Below are 24940 nucleotides of genomic sequence, written 5' to 3' on the forward strand. Positions count from 1 at the left end.
TGTCTCCTGAATTCATGATGGTCCATGTGTTGAGTTATACTCTGACATCCCTCTTTGTTATTTTCCATCACATTATTTTGTAAATGGTAAATTGTTGTGCCCAGGAGAGATTTTAGCTCGGGGTTCACTCATTCTCTGTATGTACATGTGTGGTTTTCTTGCAGACCTGATTGTGGGGGCCTTTGGTGTGGACAAGGCTGTTGTGTACAGGTATAGCAGGGAGGTGGGAGACTTTGGAAAAACTGGGAGCTTTGGGAGCCCAGGTGACTGAGTGGGAGGTGGCTGGAGTCTAGGATTCTGAACCCCTGTTTTCAAGGGACTAGGGAGCAGAGTAGAGGTCTGACAGTCCTCTTCTTCTTCTCCCTGACCCTGAAATCCCAATCAGGGGACGCCCAATCATCTCAGCCAGTGCCTCCCTCACCATCTTCCCTGCCATGTTCAACCCTGAGGAACGAAGCTGCAACTTGGAGGGAAACCCCATGTCCTGGTATGCAGCTGGGGGAGTAGATCCTGCCTGGGCCTAGGCTGAGAGTCAAATCAGTTCTGGGGACTAGACACTTGGGTCTGTGCCTTGGGGTGAGGCTGGAGGTAGATTTCCTGGGTCAATGTTGTGCCATTGGGTATTGAGAAGACAAGATGGGGGCCAGCCTGGGGGAGGGAATTGAGAGGACTGAGTCATTCTTTCTACACCAGTCTCCTTCTATCTCTCTCCAGCATCAACCTGAGTTTCTGTCTCAACGCTTCTGGAAAACACGTCCCAGACTCCATTGGTGAGAGTCCCTTAGGGCCCTGGAAAGGTGGTCAGTCAACAGGCATTTATTTAACACTATATGCCAGGCACTGTGATAAGTTCTGGGATACAGAGAAAGGTAAAACATAGTTCCTGCCCTCAAGAAGCTCATGTTCAAATGTAAGAGACAACATATAAATAACTGTTAATCTACAAGATATGTACAGTGTAAATGGGAGATAAACTCAGAAGGAAGGAAGTGCCAGTGAGGGGACCAGGAAAGACCGTCTATAGAAGATGGATTTGAGCTGAGTCTAGAAGGAAGCCAGGAGAAGGGCTTGAGGAGGGAGAACATTCCAGGCCTGGGGGACTACCAGTGCAAAGAAATGAATGAGGAAGTGAATGTAGCTCCTTGAGGGCAGGGACTGACTTTTGCCTCTTTTCTGTATCCTCAGCATTTAGCACAGTGCCTAACACATAGTAGGTGCTTAATAAACATTTATTGATTGGTTGAAAAGAAGACCAGTGTTGCTGGATTACAATCCAGAATACGTAGAGGGAAGTAAAACATAAGAAGGTGGGAAAGGCAGGAAGGGGACAAAGCTTTAGAAGCCAAATTGATCCTCTAAGATAACAGCACAGACCCTGGAATCAGGACACTTCTTAGCTGTGTGACTCTAGGCAAGTCACTTAACCCCGGTGGCCTCAAAAAAAAAATCCAAAAACAGAGAATAAAATCAGCTAGCAAAATTGAGAAGCAGAGAGACCACGCTTCCAAGTAGGGAAGGCAGGGAGAAAGATTCATCCAAAGGGCTGAACTCCTGCATCCCAATGACTCCCCCTCCTTTGTTTAGGTTTCACAGTGGAACTCCAGCTAGACTGGCAGAAGCAGAAAGGAGGCATTCGTCGGGCACTGTTTTTGGCCTCACAACAGGCATCCTATACCCAGACCCTATTCATCCAAAATGGGGCCCATGAGGAGTGTCAGGAAATGAAGATCTACCTTCGGGTATGGCCATACCCATTCAGAGTCCAACTCACCGGGTGGTCCTAGAAGGAGATGAGATGGATGCCCTTGGGCTCTCCTGGGGAGGGCAGAGTCACTGAGTGAAGGGGGTGGGAGGGTTGGGGGCGGAGAGACAGACTCTGCATGAGGGAAGAAGGGAAATGACCAGGAGGCAGTTGGGGCAGTTGGTGGGAGTGGAGAGGGACTACTGTAGTAGGAAGGGATTAGGGGAGTAGGAGAGTGGGATCTGGGGTCCCTGGATTCTGGAGAAGAAATATCCCTTCAATTGCAATAGAGTAACCATCAGCCAAGTCTCCAAGCGCCTTGCAACATTCACAGTAGGCTAGATAGACTGGTTATGCTTACGGGAAAGACCCTACGGTCTATCATTCCCTACACGGAGCCAGACCTCCAGTCTCCCAGCTCCCCGTCAGGCTGCATGGGGAGGGAAAAGGAGGAGGAGAGGGAAGGAAGGTGCAATTCCTAATAACCAGGAGCTGGGGCCAAAGCGCACATCTCCCTATTCAATCCTCTCTTCTCGGGTCCCCAGAATGAGTCAGAATTCCGAGACAAACTATCCCCAATCCACATTGCCCTCAACTTTTCGCTGGACTCCAAAGCACCTCCAGACACCCATGGCCTCCATCCAGTTCTTCACTACCAGAGCAGGAACCGAATTGAAGACAAGGTGTGAGGGGATTAGGGGTTTAGAGGGAGCAGAGCCTCCACAGAAAGTAGATGGGAAGAAGAGGGCAGGAAATGGAGGGATGGGATCTCTTGAGTCAGGAAGATCTGGGTTCAAATGCTGACTCTACTGCTTTACTATGTGAGCTTTGGTTTTCCCATTTGTAAAATGAGGATAGTAATATCTGTAGTATTGTTGTGAGGGATTGTTGTGAGACTCAGATGAGATAAGATGAGATAAGCAGTTGTAAGCTATTAAAACTTTAAGCAAAAAAAAAAAAAGCAAGCAAAAATAAATAAATAAATGAATGAAAAATAATAAAAAAACAAAACAAAACCAAAAAAAAAAAACTTTAAGCACTAAGCCTTGTGGGACACCCTGTATACATAAAGCATTTTGTAGCACTGGCCCTGGAGTCAGGAGGACCTGAGTTCAAATTCGGCCTCAGACACTTGACACACTTACTAGCTGTGTGACTTGGGCAAGTCACTTAACCCCAATTGCCCTGCCTCCCCCCCTCAAAAAAAATTTAAAAAAAAAGTATTTTGTAAAGTGCTATATAAATGTCAGTTACTATTATTATTATTTCTATAACCAATTAATTAATAGAATCAATCTTATAATATGCAACTAATTGTAATTATGCTATAGCATTATATTACATAATGTACAATATAGTATTATATTAGAATATAATTAATATAATTAATAATGTTAATGTGATAATTTTATAATATTGGTGTTATAATATATAATTATGATAATTATATTATATAATATATTATGCATTATATGATGTGATTATTATAAATTGTATGACATTTTAACAAAGATGGTGGTGATGATAATGATGATGATGATGGTAACATAGAAGACAGCCATGAGGAAGGAAGAGGTAGAGTTTAGGGAGCTGGCATAGTGGAGAGGGGGAGGAGCTGGGAGCCCATGGGAGAATGCGGTTGGGCTTTTCTGGGGAGGGGCCAAGTTAGAAGGGTGTATCCTAAACTCTCCCGCCCCGCTCCTCTTCCTTGTCCTCCTTAGGCTCAGATCCTTCTGGACTGTGGAGAAGACAACATCTGTGTGCCCGACCTACAACTAGAAGTGTTTGGGTAAGTAGAGTTGAAGCAGGAGTACCCTGATGCCGGGGGCTCCCTGTGCCCAAAGGGGCTTGGAAGGTGAAAGGCAGAGGATGGTGTGGTGCTAGTACCCTGGTGCTGGTAAGCGTAGAAGGGCTTGAAGGCAGGATGCTCGGGTCCTCGGGGTCCGGGGTTGGGGAGAAGAGAGAGTACGGTGTGGGTGCTGTTCTGGGGATTAGAAGTTTGGCCTCTGCTAATTGGGGCCTAGGGCAAGCTTTTGACCTCAGTTTCCTCATCTGCAAAGTGAGAGGAATGGACCTGATGTCATCCAAGATCCCTTCCCGCTCTAAATGTACAGTGCTGTGCATGGTTCTGGTCCCTGAGTTCCGGCCCCCAGGGCATATTCAGTTGGGGGTGGGAGCAGGGCTCAGTATTCAGAAGAGCCTGTTCCAGTTGAGTGTGGTGGTGCTGGGAGAAGGGGAAACCTGTCCCTTAGAGCATTGGTTCTCAAAGGGTGATCCCCTTACCCCCTCAAGTTCGGAGTCCCCTTCAAGTAGTCCACAAGGTCAAAACTATTTTCAAAATAATGCCAAGAGCTCTTCGGGATCCTCATCAATTTTTAAGACTATAAAGGGGTCCTGAAGGTGAAAAGTTTGAGAATTGTTGCCTTATGCTCCCCAGGCACTGCCCCTAATCCCTGCCTCCTCCTCCCCACCCCTGGCGGGAGGAAGGGCAGTAGAGGGGGCAGGTCAAGAAAGCAGACCTGCCCTAGGTGTGACTCTGAGGCCCAGACCTTCCACTAATGATGGATAGGGTGGGCCATTTTCCCCTTGTGGAGCCTAGTTTTCCTCGTTTGTAAAAAGAGGGAGCTGAGTCAGTTCGGTCCTGCTCTAGAGCTGATTTCCTGCCACCAGGAAGGACTATGAGGCAGGGCCTGGGTCTCTTGCCAGGATTTGGGGGGTTTCCACTTGACCCCTGAACCCTCATGTGTTACACTGCCACCTCCTTCCTGCCAGGGAGCAGACTCAAGTGTACCTGGGTGACAAGAACGCCCTGAACTTGACCTTTCATGCCCAGAACATGGGAGAAGGAGGAGCCTACGAGGCTGAGCTTCGGGTCACCGCCCCCCCAGAGGCTGAGTACTCCGGACTGGTCCGACACCCCGGGGTGAGCAGGGCTTCAAGGCAAGGGAACTGTGCGATGCCTGAGCCTGGAAGGGGCCAGGGTGACTGAGGCTGGAGGGACAGGGTACTAGCGCTGCTACTCTTTTCCCTTAGAATTTCTCCAGCCTAAGTTGTGACTACTTTGCTGTGAACCAGAGCCGTCAGCTCGTCTGTGACCTGGGGAACCCCATGAAGGCCGGAGCCAGTGTGAGTGGGAAGGCTCTAGGGGCAGGGGCGGAGGTGACAAGAGCCAGGACCACTGAGAGGTCAAGGGAAGGGGCTCCAGCACAGTATTCTTCAGGCAGGCCTCCTTTAATAAATGTTTGTTGATTGATTAGTCAGGGGAGTGGGACAGGGCCAGGGGAGGGACAGGGGATTAGAAAGGAGAATGACAGGCCAGAGCGGTTGAGGGAGGGAAAGAAGGAGGAGGAGGGACAGGAAGGAGAGGAAAGTTGATGAAAGAAAAGGGATTGGGCTAGACATTTATGCAGCACTTTGAGTTTTGCTGAGGGTTTTACATATATTCCCTCATTTGAGCCTGACCAGTCTGATCCCTCCTTCCTTCTCTTTGGCTACAGCTGTGGGGGGGCCTTCGATTCACTGTCCCTCATCTCCGGGACAACAAGAAAACTATCCAGTTTGATTTCCAGATTCACAGGTAGGGAGAGGGTCAGGGCCTGTGGGAGTGAGGAGGAGAAGAGAGGGACCGAGCCAAGGAAGAGGGTGTCTGTTGGACCAAAGGCCTCTCTGCCCTGGCTCACAATCTTCTATTTTCTTTCTCCTCCCTTCTTTGTTCTTTGTCCTGCTCTCCTGCAGTAAGAATCTCAATAACTCTCAGAGTGAAGTGGTTTCCTTCCTGCTCTCGGTGGAGGCTCAGGCCCAGATCACCCTGAACGGGTTAGTCACGGGGCATGAGTTGGGTTCCAGTTTGGGGACTGGGCTGAAACTTCCAGAGGTATCTGGGATCCATACTAACCCTTCTCTCTTTAGGGTGTCCAAGCCAGAGACAGTGCTATTCCCAATAAGTGGCTGGCAACCCCAAGATCCACCCCAAGAAGAGAATAGTGTTGGCCCTGAGGTCCACCACGTCTATGAGGTGAGAAGAGAGAAAAAGCAGGGGAGATGGAGGGGTAGAGAGGGGAGGAGAAGCCAAGGCAGAGAGCTGAATCAGGAGCTTAGAGATCATTTAGTTCAACTCTCTCGATTTTTTTTCTTTTTTTAAAATTTCTTTCACCAAATCAAATGGGCATTTCCATATATGCAGTAGAACAGAAAATGATGATTGTACGTGAAGCTGCAAGTGTCTGTTAAGTTCCTCTTACTCCTCTTTTTAAGTATAAAATGTTTTTTTTTTTCAAAATGTTGCATTCAAAGCTGCTGCTTCTTGGCCTTCCTTCTGTTCTCTCCTCTGCATTAAGAAAAAAGTCTGAATGACATTTTTCTTTTGTATTTCCCTGCCCTCCCTTTCTCCACCTTATTCTCCCAATCCCATACTATTCAAAATAGAAGAAAAGAAAGAAAGGAAAAATTAAAAGTTCCAGTAGCAAATACATATAATCAAAGAAAACAAAATCCCACATTGGCTGTGTCCAAAAATGCGCATATTGAACTGTCAGGGGACATCATCATCAGTCCTCTGCGATCATAGTTGGTCTTTGCATTGGTCAGAGTTCTAAAGTCTTCCAAAATCCAGTCCTCTCATTTTGCAGAAGAAGAAACTGAGGCCCATCTTTAAAATGAAAGTTTGGGACTTGAGATGATCTCTATAGTATCTGATAGCTCTAAACCCTGTGGTCCTGTGAATGGCACACAGGAGAGTGGGGGGTGACACAGGGGGTGGTGTGGATGACAGGGAAAGGAAAAGGGAAAGGCTAGTGAGTGCTGGTCAGAAATTAGAAACTGTGGCCTTCCTTAGGGGAACAAGCGAGGGTAAGGAAGAGATTTAGCTCAATTGGCTTGAAGGAGGGCTGTGACCCTGGGAGTGGAGAGGAGGGGACAGATGCCAGGAATGTCTTGGGCCACTGTTGGTATGCTGCAGGGGCTGGGGGGCATGAGAGAGAAAGCAACAGATATAGTAATTACCTATGTAGCACTTTAAAGTTTGCAAAGTAAAAAAAAAAAAAGGAAACATTGTCTTATTTGAGCTTCTGAAAACAATTGTGAGAAACAGGCATAACAGGTATTTTATTGCCATTTTACGGTTGAGGAAACTGAGGCTCAGAGATGTTGTAGATGGGTGTTGGTTGAGAAGTAGCACCTCTGGTATGAGGGCTCATCATCCACCTTTGGGGTCTACCTGAATGACCCAGCTCTCACCTGTGGCTCTAAAAAGCTGTAGCATGCACAGCAGCCACTCCCTGGTAAACCATCCCAGCAGACAGGCTAAACTAGGTTGAGGGTAACTGACTATCCTCAAACCTGTTGGTGACGTGGGGGATATCTGCCCCAAGCACATGAAGACTTCCCCCTGGCAGAATGGGCAAATGAGAATGCTTTGTTCCGAAGGCCACGAAAGCAGCTGAAGCAGGTGCTGTGGAGTGCTTAGAGCTTATTCTTCACTGAAGAATCAGATGCCATTGTCATGCACTGCATCGGCCATCTCTAGTCATCCTGACTTTTGTTCTGCTACTGGACTTCTATGACTCTGGAAGAGACAGCACAACCCTGCCTCACTCCAGTCCAGTCCATAAGCAAGTCAAGCCATCACCCTGTGCTGTCATTGGTCTCTTCTTTGAAAACAAAGGATAAAATGCATCAGATAGGACAAAGAAAAGAGCACGATACAGTGGAAAGACCATTGGATTTGGGCTCAAGACACCTGGCTCCAGATCTTGGTTCTGCCACCTACTATCTGCATGACTTTGGACAAGTATTTCATCTCTTTGAGCCTTTCTTAGTTTCTTCAGCTATAAAGTTTAGAGATGAGCTTAATTGACCTCTAAGCTCCCTTTTAGCTCTATGATCCTGTAACCATTGAGGTTGCGAATGTGGGAGACTGGGAGGATGGTAACACCCACAACAGAAATAGGATTTTTTTGAGATCCAGTCTCACTGTCCCACCAAAGTTGGGTTTGCACTGATCACTAATGGGCCTACTTCCACCACTGAACATCAGCGTGGAAGTGTTGACCTGCTGCATTTCTGACCTGGGCTGGTGCATCCTTCCTTAGGCATCCTGATACCCCCAACTCCCCTGATGTTCATCATTTTTGGTGTCAGACTTGGCAGAAACACCCTATCAGCTTAGCCCATTTCAGTTCACAATTCCTGAGCTCAAGCAAAACACTAGCCTCATCTTCCCAGGTAGCTCGGGCTATTACGCACTGCAGAAATAAGGATGTTTAGAGGCGAGGTCTATTTAGGTGGGAAGTCCTGTTCTGGATACACTGAGTTTGAGATGCCAATGGGGCATATAACCAGCACACAGCTAATGATAGGGAATTCAGGAGAGAGGTTAAGATTGGATATGTACATTTGGGAGTTACCCTTGCAGAGAGGACACTTGAACTTTCTCTCAAAGCAGATAAGCTCACTAGGTGAGAGAATGTAGAGGAAAAAGAAAAAGGGGGATCAGGACAAATTTTTAGAGGAAACCTAAGTTTCAGGAGTAGGAGATGGATGATGAACCATCAAAGGAGGCTGAAAAAGACCAGTCAGGTAAGATGGAAAATCAAAAGAAGCAGTCTCCCAGAAACTAAGGAAGAAGAGTGTATTCTGCAGTGAGGGTCAGCAGTATTAAAATCTGCAGGGAGGTCAAGGTGGATGAGTCCTGAGAAAAGGCCACTAGATTTAGTCATGAAAAGTTGTTGGTGACCTTGGAGACTGTAATTTCAGTAAAATGGGAAGAAGTCAGCTGGAAAAAGTTGAGAAATAAATAATCATTGGGTGGAGGAGAAAGGGACTTAGAAATATGTACAGCTTAGTAGTGCCAAGGTGACCCGAAGCTGAAGTCAGTACCAGGACTGAAGTGCCCCCCACTAATGGCTCCATTCTTGCTTTCCTCAGCTTATCAATGATGGTCCCAGCTCCATCAGCAGAGGGACCCTGGAACTCAGCTGTCCACTGGCCCTCAATGGTCAACAGCTCCTCAATTTCACTGCAATCTCAGGGCTTAGCAACTGTACAGTTAGTCCCAACTCACTGGACCTGGTGGTAAGGAAATAGGCAAAAGGATCAGAAGGAAATGGGGGGTTGGGGGAGGGATGTAGCATGTGAGCCCTGGGGAAGAGATCTATGAGAGAGGACACTAATCCATTCAGTTTACTTCATGGTCATTTATTACTCTGCCTGTTGTGTGTAAAACACAGTGGTAGCTGTTGGGGAAGAAGCAAAGTAAGATGAAGCCCTTGCCTCCATGGAACTTACCGGCTTGAGATGAGATGTGATAGATAGATATTATAGAATCACAGAATTTTGAGAGTTGCAAGGGATCTCAGTGACCATTTGGTCCAACCCACACACAAAGGAGTTCCCCCTCTAACATACCAGGTGAGTAGCTGTCCACCCTGTTTCAAAGAAAGGGACCACAACCAGTTGAAGGAACTTAACTCCACTCTTGGGTACCATTTATTGTGTGAAAGTTATTCCTGGCACCAGATTTAAATGTGCCTCTGTGCAACTAAATAATACTAATAGCCAATATTTATATGATGCCTACTATGTGCCAAGCACTGTACTAAGTGTTTTACAAATATTATCTCATCTGATCTTCACAACCCTCATTTTTACCTATGTTGTGAGGTAGGTGCTATTTTTTATTCCCATTTCAGAGTTGAGAAGACAGAGGCAAACAGGGTTAAGTGACTTGCCCAGGGTCACACAGCTAATAAGTGTCTAAGACCAGATGTGAGCTCAGGAAGATGAGTCACATGACAGCCCTTCATACATTTGAGCACAGCTGTCATATCTTCTCCAGACTAAACTTATCCAGGTCTATCTGTCCTGACCTCCAGGCCCTTTGCCATCCTGGGGGCTCTCTTCTACACCCTGTCCAGCTTATCCATGTCCTCCTTGTGTCCAGAACTGAATCCACTATGCCAGAAGAGGTCTGACCAGAGAGAGTACAGTGGAATTATCACCTCTGTATCCCTGGAAGCTCTTCCCTTCCTAATGGAGCCCAAGATATGCCACGGCACACTGCTAACTCACATGGAGCTTTTGCAATTCACTCAGACCCCAAGAGCCTTTTCAGAGCAACCTCTGTCTATCTGTACCTCCCTCGTCTTCTACTTGGGGAGGTGTTCTTTTGTGTCTGTGTGCCAAATTTTATATATGGAATCTACAGAATTTCATCTTATTAGATTCAGTCTGCCAAGATGCTTTTGGATCCTAACTCTATCATTAACTTCATGTCATCCACAAAGTTGATGGACATACCATCTATGCCTTTATCTAAGTCACAGATAAAATGTTAAACCATTCAGGGCCAGGCCTGAACCCTGGACCCCTTCACTGGAGACCTTCTGCCATGTCGATGCCAAACCATCAACAACTGCTCTTTGAGTCTGGTCATCTGACTAGCCCTGAGTCCATCCAGTTGTATTTTCATCTAATCCATACTTTTCCATGTTTTCCAAAAAAAGAGCATAAGATATTTTATCAAACGATTTGCTAAAATTGAGATAAACTATATTCATAGCATTTCCCTGATTTGCTACTTTAGTAATCTTATTTTTTAAAAAATACACATGAGAGTAGTCTGCCATGATTTTTTTTATTCTGGGTCTCCTTATGTTACTTTAGTTGGAAGTACAGCATTTATTCATGGGTCCAATACCACTTCTGATCAATAAGGAAGTTTTAACCTATTTTCCAGCCTAGTCCAACTGGGCTAGGTCAATTTAGCTCAGATCTCAGAACTCAAGAGTTCTACCAGCCTCAGACTCCCCCAGTAGCAGAGATTTCAAGCATGTGCTACCACACCCATCGTAACTTGTTCTCAATGAAGTCATGTTGGTTCATTGCCACTGTCACGTCCCTTTCTAGATATTAGACAACCATCTTTTAATATCCTTTCTAGAATGTCCCCAGGACTTAACATCAAGCTCACTGGCCTGGTGGTTTACAGACTATTCTCTTCCCTTTATGAAAAATTAGGACAACATTCGCCCCTCTGCAAAGTTGTCGGACCTCCCCTGTTGTCCGTGATCTTCTGCATATTGTTGACAGTAGCTCCAGGTTCCATCTGTCTGTTGTTTTGGGACCCAAAGATGTAATTCATCTGGGTCACTTGACTTGAATTCATCAAAGGTGACAAAGTGTTCTCTTGCCATCTACTTATCTTGGGTATCAAATCCCTGTTTGCCATTTCTAATTATGCCATTTCCAACGATAAGGTCATTCTCCTTTGCTGAAAAAACAGAAACGAAATAAAGATTGAGCTGCTCTGCCTTCTCCCGACGTCAGTTATCACCATCCCATCTATCCTCCCAGCAGAGAAACAAAATAGAATGCAGTTCTGCTTTCCTGCTGGTGTCAGTTATCCTCCCATCCCCCAGCCCTCCTTTGATCCTCCTTTTTTCTCCCCAGATAACTTTAAAAGTTATTTTTGTCGTCCTTAGCTTCCCTTAACAGCCTTAGCTCACTCCAATACTTTTTATGGGACTTACATTTACATGTACTTTACTTACATTTACGCTCTTACGTTCATCTTCTGTTATCTGGCTTTAATTCCATTTTTCTGTACATTCCTTTTAAAAGTCCAAGTTGGTCTGTGAGTTTCCTGTGCATCCACATTGCTCTCTAGAGAAGTCTCATGTTTGTTCCTCATTTGAATTATTTCCACTTGTGTCTTCAGGATTTCCTTCTCAAGCATCTCTCAGGCCTCTTGGGCTGACTTTAGAAATATTTTAGTCTATGAGATCATACTTGTCTTTCCTCTGAACCCAGCAAAGCTTGCTTTCTCAAAATTCAGGGTATTTATGTATCGGATTATTTCCCTCTTATCTATCATTATCTCTAGGACTCAGTGATTACTTGCCCTCCCAGTTTCTCATCCTTCCCACCCTAGCAAGTATTTCCTCTCTATTAGTGAGACTCATGTCCAAAGGATTCTCCCTTGATGACTCCCCCACCTTTTAAAGATTGAAATTATTGCTAAGGCAACTCAAGAAGTTATCAGACAGTTTTTATGGATTTCATGTTTTATTCTATTTTCTATTTATTTATAGTTAAGTGCATAACGGAATTATAAGTAGAGTGCTTTGTACTGGGGGAGGTCTTTGCAGGATGGGAGAGAGGAATTAAGGAAGGCTTCCTGGAGGAATTAGTGGTTGAATTTAAAAGGTGAATTCGGAAGGTGAAGGGAAGAAGGGAGGATATTCAGGAAGAGACACTAGGGAGACGCCAGTGAGGCTGGTAGGAAAAGAGCAAAGTAGGTAGACACTGTTGGGGATCCTGGAAGGAGTCAACAAAAGTAGTTAGCAATGAAGTGAACTGAAAGAAAGGCATTCCTATGCTCATCGAGACACTTGAACAAGGCTTTTCTAGAACAGAGATCCAGGGTAAATCAGTCCTAAAAACTGGGTCACCTCTACAGAGAAAGGGGAAGGAATGGAGTCTAACTTGAGGTTATCTCCCTCCAGCTGGAGTCTGAGGAGCCCCAGTACCAGCGGCAGAGGTGGGAGACCTTAAGCCGGGGTACAGCCCCTGGGCCTCGAGTTCTGGTAAGTTTGGAATTCTGGGAACCCTAGGTTTCTGGCCTGATTGGGGGAATACACTCAGGACCTAAGAGCTGCTGGAGGGCATGGAGCCAGGGGTTAGATTAGGAGCTAAATGTCAAGATTTCTTACTCTTCTAAACTTTCCTCAGAAATGTCCTGAAGCTGACTGTTTCGAGTTGCTCTGTGAGCTAGGACAGTTACACAGGCAGGAAAGACGAAGTCTACAATTGCACTTCCAAGTACAGGCAAAGACCTTCCTGCAGGTGAGAGCCTGATGCCTGACTTTTTTCTCCCTTCTTCTCTGTCCCTGTCTGTCTGTCTCCCCTTCCCTCTGCCCCCCGCTTCCTCTCCCTCTCTGTCTCCTCCTCCCTCTGCCCCCTTCCCCTCCCTCTGCCTGCCCTTCTCCTCCCTCTCTGTCTCCCTCCCCCACTTCTCCTTCCTCTCCCCTTCCCCCTTCCTCCCTGTGATTTCGTAAGTCCAGCTCCCAGTCAAGAACTTTCTGGCATCTTCTCTGCAACTTACACTGCTAGAGATTTGCCTGGGGCCCAGAGAGGGACTCAAGCCCAGGTCTTCTAAGGCCAGCTCTCTATCTACTACCCCATGTTGACCTTTATCATGAGTTTAAAAAGTGTTTTTGATACACTGGCATAACAGATAGGGGAATGGATAGATAAGATAGCCTTGGAGTCAGGAAGACCCAGGTTCAAGTCCTGTTTCTGACACATATTAGCTGCATGATCGTGGTCAGATCCTAGAGCCTCGGAGTGCCACAGGCTGGTCCCTAAGACAATAAATTATAGCCAAGTTGCCAGGATAAAGGAATATTTGACATTCTGTAAACCGGTGAAACCAAGGGTCCAAGGCAAATTCCCAAAGTTGAGGTTTTTTTCCTTGCATCACATTATTTTCCCATTGTACACCTCTCTACATTGAATTTCCTCTTGTAGCCCCCCAAAAGGCAGATAATCAAAACCCACCAGCAAGGAGGCTTTATCTGGCAACAGATGTAGCATTCAATCCTCAAAGCCCCCGTATCTTTAGTACAAGGAAATATGGTCCAAGACTCCAACTCCTGACCTTTCATCTCTAATTAACCCCACTCCCCCAGCCTAGGGTCCTCCAACCTCCATCTCTTCTTTCCGCTTCTTCAAATTTCCAGCCCTAATATTTACCTCCCCAGCCTTTCTCCTGCCTATTGTCCGAGCTATGGGTCCATGCTGCCACCTGGTGGGCAAGATACGTATGGCAGCCTCTCTTTCCTCACCTCTTCAATGACAAAGAGCCAGAGAGAAACTCACAAGGGATAGGGAGACAGAAATTCAGAGCAAGGAGACAGGTGGATGGGGAAACACTTAATCAGACCAAAAGACACAGGAATGGAGATGTAGACATGCTTTGGGAGACAGTTCAATACAAATCAACATTTATTGAACACCGACTGTGTGCCCAGAACACTTTGCTAGGTCCTAGAGGGCATATTTGAATATATGAAGGACCCAAGATTCTGTTGGTGTGAGTTTTTCCTGACCCAACCAGCAGCAACTCTCCTATGCCTCTGTAGATGGCCTCTTTTTTGCCCAAAACTTCATCACCCTGTGGCCAAGCTGGTCCCTGGATGACAGAGGCAGTCCCTCCATCAGAACCATTCCAGGTTGGACCTACCAGAGTTCCACTGGCATGACCTTCAAAAGCTCCTGGTTACCTCCATGCCACCATAAGGTGTCAGGGGAAGACTCAGGGTGATATGGGAGGAATGGAGGGGTCAGATACAAAGCTTTAGCAAGACAGGCTCTTGCACTCTCACAGAGGGAGTACAGTTAGGTAGTGTAGTGAATAGAGTACTGGCTCTAGAGTCAGGAGGACCTGAATTCAAATCCAGCCTCAGACACTCACTAGCTGTGTGACCCTGGGCAAGTCACTTAACCCCCATTGCCTCCCCAAAAGATCTAACAGGGAGATATGACACAGGTGCAGATAAACAATTACAGTGCAAGGTGCAACTTAAAATGCATGAGAGAGGGTCAGGCAAAGTTCTGAAGGAGGCCTGAGATGGGGCAAGATCTTTACTGAGAATATCAGGCAAGGCTCTGTGGACAGCATGACTTTGGAGCTGGTTTTTGAAGTATGGGTTGATAGACACAAGGATACTGTGAAGGAGGGACAGAAAGCTGGAAAGACAGAAACAGTGCCTCACCTATAAAATAAGATTTGCCTAGATGACTTCTAAGGACCCCTTTCATCCTGTGATATAATGACGTGAAGAGACCCACAAAACCACAGAAAATAATCGAGAAGCAAGAGATCCCTCTCTCTACCCCCTGGCAGACCCTGAACTTATGGGGTAGGGGAATAGGGATGGTCCTGACCTTTCTCTTCTCCTACAGTGGGAACATCAGCCAGTGAGCCTCCAGTGCAAGGCAGTATACAAAGTACTGAAGATGCCATATCGGATCCCTCCTCGACAGCTGCCCCAGAAGGAGCTTCAGGCAAGTCAGGGACCCAGGCCTCAAGTTGGAAAGTACAGGGAGGAAAGCAGAAGAGGGCTTGACTCACATCCCAGGCCTAGGGCCCAGGCGAAGGCTTTGGAGTCCAGGTGTAAGTGCAGGAGAAGCCTGGAGCCCCTCTAAGACCCTTTTCTCCTCCCATCCAGGTGGCAACTGCAGTGCAGTGGACCAAAGCAGAAGGCAACCAGGGGGTCCCACTTTGGATCATCATCCTTGCTGTGTTTCTCGGCCTCCTGCTTCTCGGCCTCCTGATCTACGTCCTCTACAAGGTCAGCGGCAAGCCCACACAAACTCCCTCTGCCCCCCACCCCAGGCAGAACTTTCCAGCCCCCCAGCAATAATCTAACAGCCCCAATCATGACTACTCCCCTGTAATAACTATGCCCACATCCTCTGTGGGGGCCACGGCCACACTTTCAGCCACAGCATCTGGAAGAAACCAGTGAAAAGGGCACTGGCTTTCAAGTAGGGCCTTGGATTCAAATCCTGGCTCTGTGACTTGCTACACAATAAGTCACTTAACATATTGGGGCCTCAGTTCCTCATCTGTAAGATGAGGGAGCTAAGCTAGATGGATGGCTGCTGAAGTCACTTCTGGCCTTCAATCTATGATCCTAGGATTGCAATCAACAGTGTGAGATTATCTCGTGGGCTTACGGGCATGTACCTGGTGATCACCAAAAGCAGTGGGTTAGCTCAGGCACTCTTGTCCTGGGATGTGCTCAACTTACACAGGACATATAGGGAGTCACTGATCCCGTGTTGGGGACTCCAATGAGATGGGGGGGGCAGGGGTTGGGAGTAGGGGACAGGGACTTTGCACAACACTCACAAAATGAAGATCAGGAGGAGAATGATAGAAGAATATGACCAGAATCTCACCACTTTTTTTGTCTGTCTTCCCCTCTCCCTCTGCCCGTGAGATATTTCTGCTAACTTTCAAGAAACCAAGGAGAAGTCCCCAACTAGATAATCCTGCCAGACAATCCAAGCAAGAGGAAGGGGAGTTGTGCTGAAGGGATCTTGATGCTTAGGGATCCCAGGGGCATTGAGTTCATTGCTTTGAATCTCTCAGTCTAAGATCTCCCCCTAGGACCCAGCTATCCTGCTCCCCAGCCTCAGATAGCTCTTTCATGTGTTTCCTGTGACCCCATACACTGCCATGGCCATCTCATCTTCACGATCTTCATTATAGGCTCCTAACTGTCTTACCCTATACCCTCCATCCCACCCAGGCTGATGGGGCCCTTCTTCACTTGTTTTTTGGAGGGGGAAAGGCAGGGCAATTGGGGTTAAGTGACTTGCCCAAGGTCACACAGGTAGTAAGTGTGTCAAGTGTCTGAGGCCAGATTTGAACTCAAGTCCTCCTGACTTGAGGGCTGGTGCTCTACTCACTTTGCCACCTAGCTGCCCTTCCTTCCTCACTTTTACAGGCAGTATTCTGGAGTCAGTAGGGGAGAAGCTAAGGGGTGCTAGGGGGATATATTGCAGAGGGGAGAGATGGCTGGATCCTCACTTCTTTCTCCTTTCGTGCCCCCAGCTTGGATTCTTCAAACGTTCCCTCCCATACGGCACCGCCATGGAGAAGGCTCAACTCAAGCCCCCCGCCACCTCAGATGCCTGAGACCTCCCCCCACCACCTCAGAGGCCTGAGACCTCCCTGCCCCAGACTCCTTATCCCAAATGCCCTGTCCCTCCTCAGCTGACTGGGGCAGGGGGAAGTAGGTGCTTCCTAAAGGTGCTTAGGGTCAGGGAGGGGGGAATTTGGTCTTCCCCCACCCCGGCTCACAGACATACTTGAAAAGTCAGAGCTGGGGGTGGGAAAGCAGGGGACCCTCTCCCCAATGCACTGTGAAGGACCCAGATTATGGGGACAGACATAGGACCCTGCAACCCCGACCCCCTGGAGACTTGGGACAGAAAGTTCTTAGGAAATGGCTCTAGAACCAGAGCTGGGAAATACAATGCCAGATTCCTTGAGGACCATCTGTAATTCTACAGCTTCAAGTCCCCTAACAGGGGAGTCCTGTCCTTAGCCTTGTGAGAGACCCAAGGGCCAGAGAATCATCTGGCCTACAAACCTGGAACTCTGTGGAGGGTGAATGCTCTGGGCCCTCTGGAGCCAGCCCCAGCCCTGGGGAAAGAAGGAACACAGACCTAGGAGGGTGAGCCCAGGAGCTGATTTAGAAATGAGATGGCCCATTCTGTGGACTCAGCACCCAGCTCGAAATGGAGCCAGAATTCAGATGAAGACGGATCTCCAAAGTGGTCTGGCACTGATTTAGAACCCAGGGCTTTCTAGGACTACTTGAGGATTCCAGGCAGGCTATGACTCCAGGTTAGACTGTTGTAGCAGCTCACCTGGAGGCAAGTCCAGGACCTGACTCAGGAGAAGTTGGAATCCCAGGAAGCCCAGGGTCCTGATGAGAACTCCAATAGAGGCAGCTGCCAATCTGGAACTTCAATTTGGCCTCATCCCAAGGCCTAGGAGCAAGAAGGCCTGCCTGCCTGCCCTGGGCCAGGCAGTAGTTCTCCAAGCAAGAGTGTTCTTACAGCTGTAGTGATGCTGCCTCCTCCCCTTCCCTGCCCCTCTTCCTGGCCCTGGGGACATCCGGGGACTTATTTAAACTCTGTTGCAAGTGCAATAAACTTGGCTAGGGGCCACCACTGACCACAGGCCCAACTCTGTTGCCTCTACTACTCTGCCCACCACACCCCACACCCCAACCTCCCTATCCTATTAGGGGCCCTGGTCTCACTATCTATACCTGGCCTCTTGTTTTACCTTCTCCCTGGGAATGGGGCTTAGTGTGCAAGAGCTGATGGACCCGGGTGCCTGGAGAGAGACAAGCTGCCATGAGGAAAAAGGGAAGGAATCTTCTTGGCCAGGAAGCTTGGGTTCCGGAAGGCCCAGGTGGGGAGAGGTGCTCAGGCTGATCAGGAGAAGTCATTATCATTTCCCCAAACATCAGAAGGATTAACAAGACGCTAAAAGTCCAGGGGAATACTGGGAGAAGTTGAGCCAGGGAAGAGAAGGCTGAGGGGGTAACTGAACCTTTCAATTCTCCAAATCAGGGGCGGGGAACCTGGGGCCTCAAGGCCACATGTGGCCCTCTAGGTCCTCAAGTTCAGCCTTTTGACTGAATCCAAACTTCATAGAACAAATCCCTTTAATGAAAGGCTTTGTTCTGTAAAACTGGGACTCAGTCAAAAGGCCACACACTGTGGGGCCGCAGGTTCCCCACCCCTGTTAACCATATTGTTGAAGGGGGTGGGATTCTCTTTTCTCTATCTCTCCTTTGGGCCTGTAGCAGGAACAGAGAAAATGATCTTAAGATGAAGTTGAGATTAGCCTTGAGGAAGGATTTTCTGTGATGAGACCTAGAATTGGAAGGCAGCTGCCCAGAGATTTTCAGCTATGTCCTTCTTAGACTCAGGTTGCAATGGCAGTATGTAGCCACTAGGGGGCAGCTTAGTCACAAACCCATGGGACATGACGGCCTGAGGGAGGCTGTTGATTCCCCACCAAGTTCTGTGGTCTCTGACCCAGCTCCCCACTCCAGCCCAGCAGCTCTTGTATGTCCTCAAACATCCCTCAGGTGAAGTGATGCTCTTTTCCTTCACCTCTCCTATACTTTCCAACACTTCTCAGACTCAGGAGTTCCTTCTCTGGGTCCCTGGGATGAAGAAGAATTGCCAACTGGGGGACGTGGGGAGGATGCATAGGAACAAGAAAATACTTCCAGTTGGTCCATCCGAGTCCCTCTTCTCTTGGGGAATCTTCGAAAGTGTGCAGGGGGAAGGGAAGAGGAGGGACCTCTCTCCCTGAGGAGCGAGGGAGCCCTCACACCCAAATGTGAGCTCTTAACTAACCCAAGCCCTTACCTCTGGCCCCCAACCTCCCAGATTCTATGGGTGTTTGCTATTATGTGGGGAGTCTCTCCTAAAGGCAGATCCAGGCTGTCTTGTGTGTTCGAGTAAGTGATTGGAGATAGGCAGACATGAAAGTGCCTGTTTGTGTGCATCGGTGTGTGACCTGGGTTGACCCAATGTGACAATTTTATTTATTTATATATGTGTACCATGAGGCCCAGAGAAGATCAGAGTCTCTCCCAAGGACACACACAGCATGTCGTAACTAACTTTGAATTCAGATCTAGAAGGGATCTTTAGAGATCACCTAATGCAACTTCCTCTTTTGATAGATAAGGAAAATGACGGGATGTGATTTGCCCAAGGTCACAAAAGTATGTAGTAAATAGCAGTCAAGATTCAAACCCAGGTCCTCTGGTTCCTGTGGTCCTATGTCCTTTCCACTACTGCATCAAGTAATCAGAAACAGATTGCAAACTTTAATCCAGTTCAAGGTACAAATAGCTTCATCCATAAATCTTAGATTTAGACTTTACCTTCCCAAGATCTCTAAGCACTTAGAGAATGAGTGGGGCTTCCCTTCCAGAGGGCTGAGTAACCCAGAGAGCCTAAGAGAGGGGAGGGGCTGGAGTTTGGGATGCCTGTGTCCCCACCCTCTCTGTGCCAAAGGCCAGAGGAGGAAGAGACCAGAAAGCTGAGTAGTTGAATGTTAGGGGGGTACTGCAGAGGGAGCGCCAGCTGGCCAGCAGGAAGCTGATCTGGGGGTCTCGGGTTTCCCGACATCAATTAAAGCAGCCAGCCAGGCTCATTAGCAGCCTGGGGTGCAGAACTCATCAATAATAGATCCACCCCCATACTTCCCCCCCAACCCCAGCCACTCACCAAGGTCACCCCCTCCCACTTCCACCCTTTCCTCCCCCTAACAATCATTTCTCCCTAGAGTGAGATGCCCTTCCACTCCAACAAGAGCCCTGTCCATTGTCTCCCTGAGTGACTCTAATGAGGTATGGGGTGAACGTGGATTATTAAGATCAAAGATCTCTCTGTCTCTCCCCGCTCTGAATTCATCTCTATCTCTACCTGACAAACCACCACAGACATCCTGTGCCTCAGTTTCCCTTCTAGAATAACAATAGCTCATGTTTCTATGGCACTTTAACATTTAAAAATATGTTTTCAGCACCTATATTATTATCCCCGTTTTACAGATTAAGAAGCTGAGACTTGAGGGTTGTGACACAACCAAGGTTCAAATGTTAGGTCTTCTTACTCAGAGGCAGTGCTCTCTCCATGACATCACCCTGCCTTTGGAAGGCTACTGTGATAGGGGTGAGGTGGAAGGAGGAAGGAAGGGTAGTTCTGGGCAGGCAGTTCCCTTTTCTTCAACCTATAAAGATAAGGAACCAAATTTATTTCCTCCTGGAAGCCAGCCAGACAGCAGAAGCAGGAGAAGTCGGGAACAGGTGAGGACTGGGTCTAGATAACCTTGTCAGGCTCCCAGATAAGAACCAGGTACCCAGATTCTTCAAGGTCCCTCTGGCTCCTAACCTCCACCACCTGGGAACCTAGATTCCAAGTCTCTGTCCTGAAACCTTTTTCATCCTCCTTGAAGCAGGACAGAACCCAGTTGTCCAGGACTCCAGCTTCCCAGTCCTGTCCTGTCCTTGAAAGGGAGCCTGCCTGTCAGGGAGGGAAAATAGATCTTTTCCCTCCCCCATCAGATCGATGAGAGGGGATATGGTGAAGGAGATCAAAGTGTCCCAAAGATGGGAACATGAGCATCTGACCTCCCATCGATCAACTCTCTGGGCCCTTTCCAGCTCTAAGTCTGTGATTACTAAAGTCCTGAGATCCCATGCCCTTCCCTCCTCTAGAACCCAGGAGTCTTGGCTTCCAGCCCCTTCCCCCTTTCTCTAATCTGTCATCATTCCTGTCACCCTCCCCCAGACTCATTCTGCCTTTCCCAGCACCCGAAAGAACCCAGCTGAACCTTCTGACTCAGGCTATCCAGAGAATGGACTCAGCATTGTGGGACTTAGGGGCTAGGGCTAGACGGCTCTCTTTTTACCTCCTCTTCTTTACTAAGGACAGGTAACAACAAGTCCCAGACAGTACTAGCTTTACCCATCTCCTCTGCCTCCCTGAATCCCTGCTCAGATTGCAGGACCCTGGTATGGTTCCGCTCCCCTCTCAACTCCACCACACCCTGCCTCATCCCTCTGCCCAGAACTCAGGTGTACTGGGTCCAGCTCCAGATCCTCTGTGCCACCCCCCTCCCCACCCCCCACGCACTGAGATCCAGATAGTTTGCTTAGGCTCAGATCTTCTATCAGGACCCAAGTGCTCTGTTCACCCAGCTTACCCCAATACACCACAGAATCCTCTTCCCCAGGCTCATCCCTTCATGCAGGACCCAATTATCTTATTCCCCAGCCCATTCTTCCCCTCAGGACCCCAGGCATCTCATTCCCCAACCCATTCATTCAACCCAAGGCCTGGATGTCTCATCCCCAAGCCCTAGGTTACACTGCCGACATTCAGGTATTCTTTTGCTCAGGGCCAGAACTCCCCTCAGGACTTAAGTGTTCTATCCCACAAGAATCCTATCATCCTGTTTACACTGCCTGTTCCCCCTATGCCAGGACCCAATTATCCTATCTGTACTCCAGCCCCTTTTCAGGACCCAGACATTCTTCAGCTCATTCATTACTCCCCCACCCCCAGGACCTAGTTGTCCTGTCTTCCAGGCCCAGATCTCCCTCTAGGGCCCAAATATCCTGTTCCTTAGTCCTGAGTCTACACACTAAAGGTACCCTTTTGCTCAGTCCTCAGACTGCCCCCAAAACCCAGGTACATTTTTACTCATTCCCAAATCCCATCTCAGAAACCAGTTATCATGAACTCCAACCTATGCTGTCCCAGGGCCCAGGTTTCATCCTGTCCCTGGCCTTATTCTGCAGCTCCCCAGGATCTAGGTATTCTATCCCCCAGGCCCAGACCTCTTTTTACGAACCGTTTATCCCATCCCCCAGACTCAGATCTTCCCTCCTCCCATCCAGATTTCCTGCCACCCAGATTTAGGGCTCAAGAAAGAAACAGAGAGAAAACCTGAGAGACAGAGCGAGACTGAAAAATAGTCTGAGAGAGAGACAGTCGCCTGGAGAGATGGATGTGAGGCACTGGAGCCCCCTCCCACATAGCGCCTCCTCCTCGGTCGGCCTCCCACGTCCCGGCCCCCTCCCCCTCCTCGCAGTGCTCCCTCCCTTCCTCACCTGCTCTCAGCCCCAGCCCCGCCCCCGCTCCGCCCTGGCCCAGCCACCAGCTCCTCCCCTGGCTCCTCCTCCCCCCCCCCAACCCCGCCAGATCGGCCCCCGGGACGGAGCCGCGCGGAGCCCCGAACGCCTGGGTCCCCAGCATGATCCTCGGTGAGTGGCCTCCGTAGCTCCAGTCTCCGGACCCCTGGGTGTCCCCTGTGGATCTCCGTTCCCCCCAGTCCTGGGCTTCGCGGTGACAGCAGTCTCCTGTCAGAGCCTGGCTCCCCCTCCCCCCACATCTGGCTCCACATCTGTGCCCCCCCCCAAGAGTCCCCTTTTTCCCTACCGTTCACTACTAAAGGAGATGGGGGTAGGGGAGAACGAGACTCCTATAATGAGTGTGCTGCATATTCATGAGACTCATGAATATTCTATGAAGGCAGTCAGGGATTGAGGAGGGGGATTGTTTGGGGGCCGGGAGTGGGGGGAGGGGGACGGGGTGAGAGAACTGCACCGCCACTACCACCTCTCCAACCCACATCCACACCCGCCTGAGCCAAAGTAGAGGGGGAAAGGAGGAGGCTGGGAGCAAGGGTAAATTAAGGGAGATTAGAAGGGGGTGGGGGGTTTGGACCTAAAAGAGACAGGGCAGAGTGGGGAAAAGGAGGACATTGGGTTGGGATCGTGGAGAAAATTGAGTCTGGGAAGACTATGGGTATAGTAAGGGAAGAAGGACTTGGGTGGGGGGGACGGACCAAGGAGTAAGAGTGATGGGCCTGGGGCCTGGGTGCTTCCAGGGGGAAGGGGCAGGGTTTGGAGGGCTGGGAAGGGGGTCACCAGGGCTTGGAGCGTTTTGTGGGGTAGGGCTGTAGGGAATGGGAGGAGGGGTGGGGAGCTGCCTATCCCAAAGGCCTGGGCGGCTCAGATCCTGTCTTTGCTCCTGTCTCAGCAACCGTCCTGGTCCTACAGGCTGGAACCTGCCCCACTCACTCCCAGTTCCATGCGCTGGGAACCTGTACCCTCCCCACCCCCCTTCTCCTCCTCCTCTTCCTACAGTACTGCCCAGGGTTGGGGCAATCCAGGCTTTGAGGGGGAATGGGTAGAGAGAAGGGGGAGGGGATTCTGTCTGGCCTCTGACAGCCCCATAGCCAACAACATCCCCATCCCTGGTGACCTACATCGAAAGGAGCCCTGGGGGATGGGGGTGGGGTGGGAGTCTGGCTCAGTCTTGGTCCTCCTCTTTATCTCTTGTTTCTGACTTTGTTTCACTCTGTTGCTTTCCTCTAAATTCCCGAAGGCCCTGCTCTGACCTCTGATCTCACCCTGACCAGGCTGGTTTCTGACCGTCCCCCCCCTTTTAGGGAAGCATACCCCCACCCCCACCCCAGCCACCTGTAACTCTCACTCCCTAACCTACCCCCCCTACCTTGCTGACACTTGGACTCTTTGCTCCAGGCCTAACAGCTGCCCCCCTCTCTAGCGGCAACCTTGCCACTTCCTTTTTTCCTCTCTGGATCTTTTTTCCTTCTCTCCTCCTTCTCATCCTGTCTTTCTCTTACTCTAACCCACTCTGTTTCTCTTTCCTTCACTCCCTCTTGTTCTTCTGTCTACATCTCTCCCTTGTCTCTCCCCCTCTATCGTTTTCCTCTTCCGTTTCTCTCTACCTTTCCTTTTCCGTCCCCCGTATCTCTCTCCGTTTCTCACCTTCTCTCTCCTTTCCTCTTCTCTGTGGACTCCATTAGTGGAGGAAGGAGGGACTGTCCTAGGCAGCAGTCCTGAAATTCCTCATCCTCTTAGGAGTACCCCTTTCCCCAAAGCTTAGGCCTCCAGCCCACAGGTTCAGCATTCCTCAGGCCTATGTGACCCCACACACCCTTGGCCACTGTGGGGGCCCAGGGATTCAGTGACAGCAAAATTCAGGTCCAAGATAAGTTGGTTGAAGTAATTCTTTTCTTAATGCCCAATAGAGCCCAGAGAGAGATACCTGGGCTTAAGAATGGCATAAAACCTGGGGCAATATCTTGGGTCCAGATTTCCTCAGAGCTCCCTTTCCTCACATCTCCCAGGAAGACACCATAATAACCCCTTACCCCGTGCCAAACGTAACAACAGTGGGAAAAAGAGGGAGGGAAGAAGAGTAGTGGGGTAAGGCTGCCACACCTGCCAAGAAGAAAAGGGGGGAGGGAGAGAGAGACAGAGAAATCCCAAAGTCTGAGCTTTAGGCTCTATAATATAAAGCCTCTATTCTGGGCCCTAGATTCCGGGTTGGTTTGGTTATGGTGGGGCTGAATTCGAGTTTTGTTTTGAGGGAGCTAGAGACTCTAGATCTAGGGTGCAGTTCTGTTTTTAACTCTAACCTACAAATTAAGATCTTTGATAGCTCTTGAGTTCTGACACCCTGACAGAAGGGGTTCAGAGGCCCCTCTGCCCTTCACTGTTTAAGCCTGGTTCCCCTTTCCCCCCAGAGGACTCTAAAACCCATGGCCATCCCTCCCCATCTCCCATTTCCCTTCCCCCAGGGGTGTGTGTGTGTGTGTGTGTGTGTGTGTGTGTGTGTGTGTAGCAGGGAGGGAGGAGGGGAGCTGTTATTACAGATGATGGTTTAAATAGTTGCTCATAATCATCCCCCTATCCCTTTCATCTTTAACTTCAAAGCATTTTCTAGCTCTTAATCTGCCTCCTTCCTGGAAAAGGGAAACTGAGGAAAAGGAGAGGGTGCTCTGGAATTCAGACAAAGAAAGAATGACCCAAGAATTTACCACTCCCCCCAGTCCCCCCTTTCCCACACACTCCTTGCCTAAGAATAAGAAAACTTGGGGAGAGTGGAAGTAGGAAGTGAGTTCAAACCCCTAGGACTTCCATCCTAGACCTCGGTCCCCACATTCACCCCGCCAATTGCCAAGTCTCCTAGAAGGTGATCCCCTCAGGGGTCTTCCCTTTTAGGTCTCCAGGGTTACTGGAGCTGCCCCCACCAAACTCACCGATTTTT

General features: G+C 48.9%; 1 protein-coding gene across 1 annotated transcript in view; it reads left to right on the top strand.

Moving 5' to 3' along the window:
• Positions 1-17496, top strand: part of ITGA5 (integrin subunit alpha 5) — a 34379-nt gene extending 16883 nt beyond the window's left edge. The window contains exons 14-30 of the mRNA XM_036759854.1: positions 165-210; positions 386-487; positions 715-770; positions 1585-1739; positions 2287-2424; positions 3463-3530; positions 4514-4664; positions 4775-4867; positions 5239-5318; positions 5477-5557; positions 5651-5756; positions 8666-8812; positions 12244-12324; positions 12470-12583; positions 14705-14806; positions 14971-15093; positions 16365-17496. Coding sequence (XP_036615749.1) covers positions 165-210; positions 386-487; positions 715-770; positions 1585-1739; positions 2287-2424; positions 3463-3530; positions 4514-4664; positions 4775-4867; positions 5239-5318; positions 5477-5557; positions 5651-5756; positions 8666-8812; positions 12244-12324; positions 12470-12583; positions 14705-14806; positions 14971-15093; positions 16365-16448 — 1727 coding nt within the window. The 3' untranslated portion in view covers positions 16449-17496. The remainder of the gene's footprint in view (positions 1-164; positions 211-385; positions 488-714; positions 771-1584; positions 1740-2286; positions 2425-3462; positions 3531-4513; positions 4665-4774; positions 4868-5238; positions 5319-5476; positions 5558-5650; positions 5757-8665; positions 8813-12243; positions 12325-12469; positions 12584-14704; positions 14807-14970; positions 15094-16364) is intronic.
• Positions 17497-24940: the final 7444 nt, after the last annotated feature.

Source organism: Trichosurus vulpecula, chromosome 5, assembly GCF_011100635.1.
Source record: "Trichosurus vulpecula isolate mTriVul1 chromosome 5, mTriVul1.pri, whole genome shotgun sequence".
In the NCBI taxonomy this organism is placed as follows: Eukaryota; Metazoa; Chordata; class Mammalia; order Diprotodontia; family Phalangeridae; genus Trichosurus; species Trichosurus vulpecula.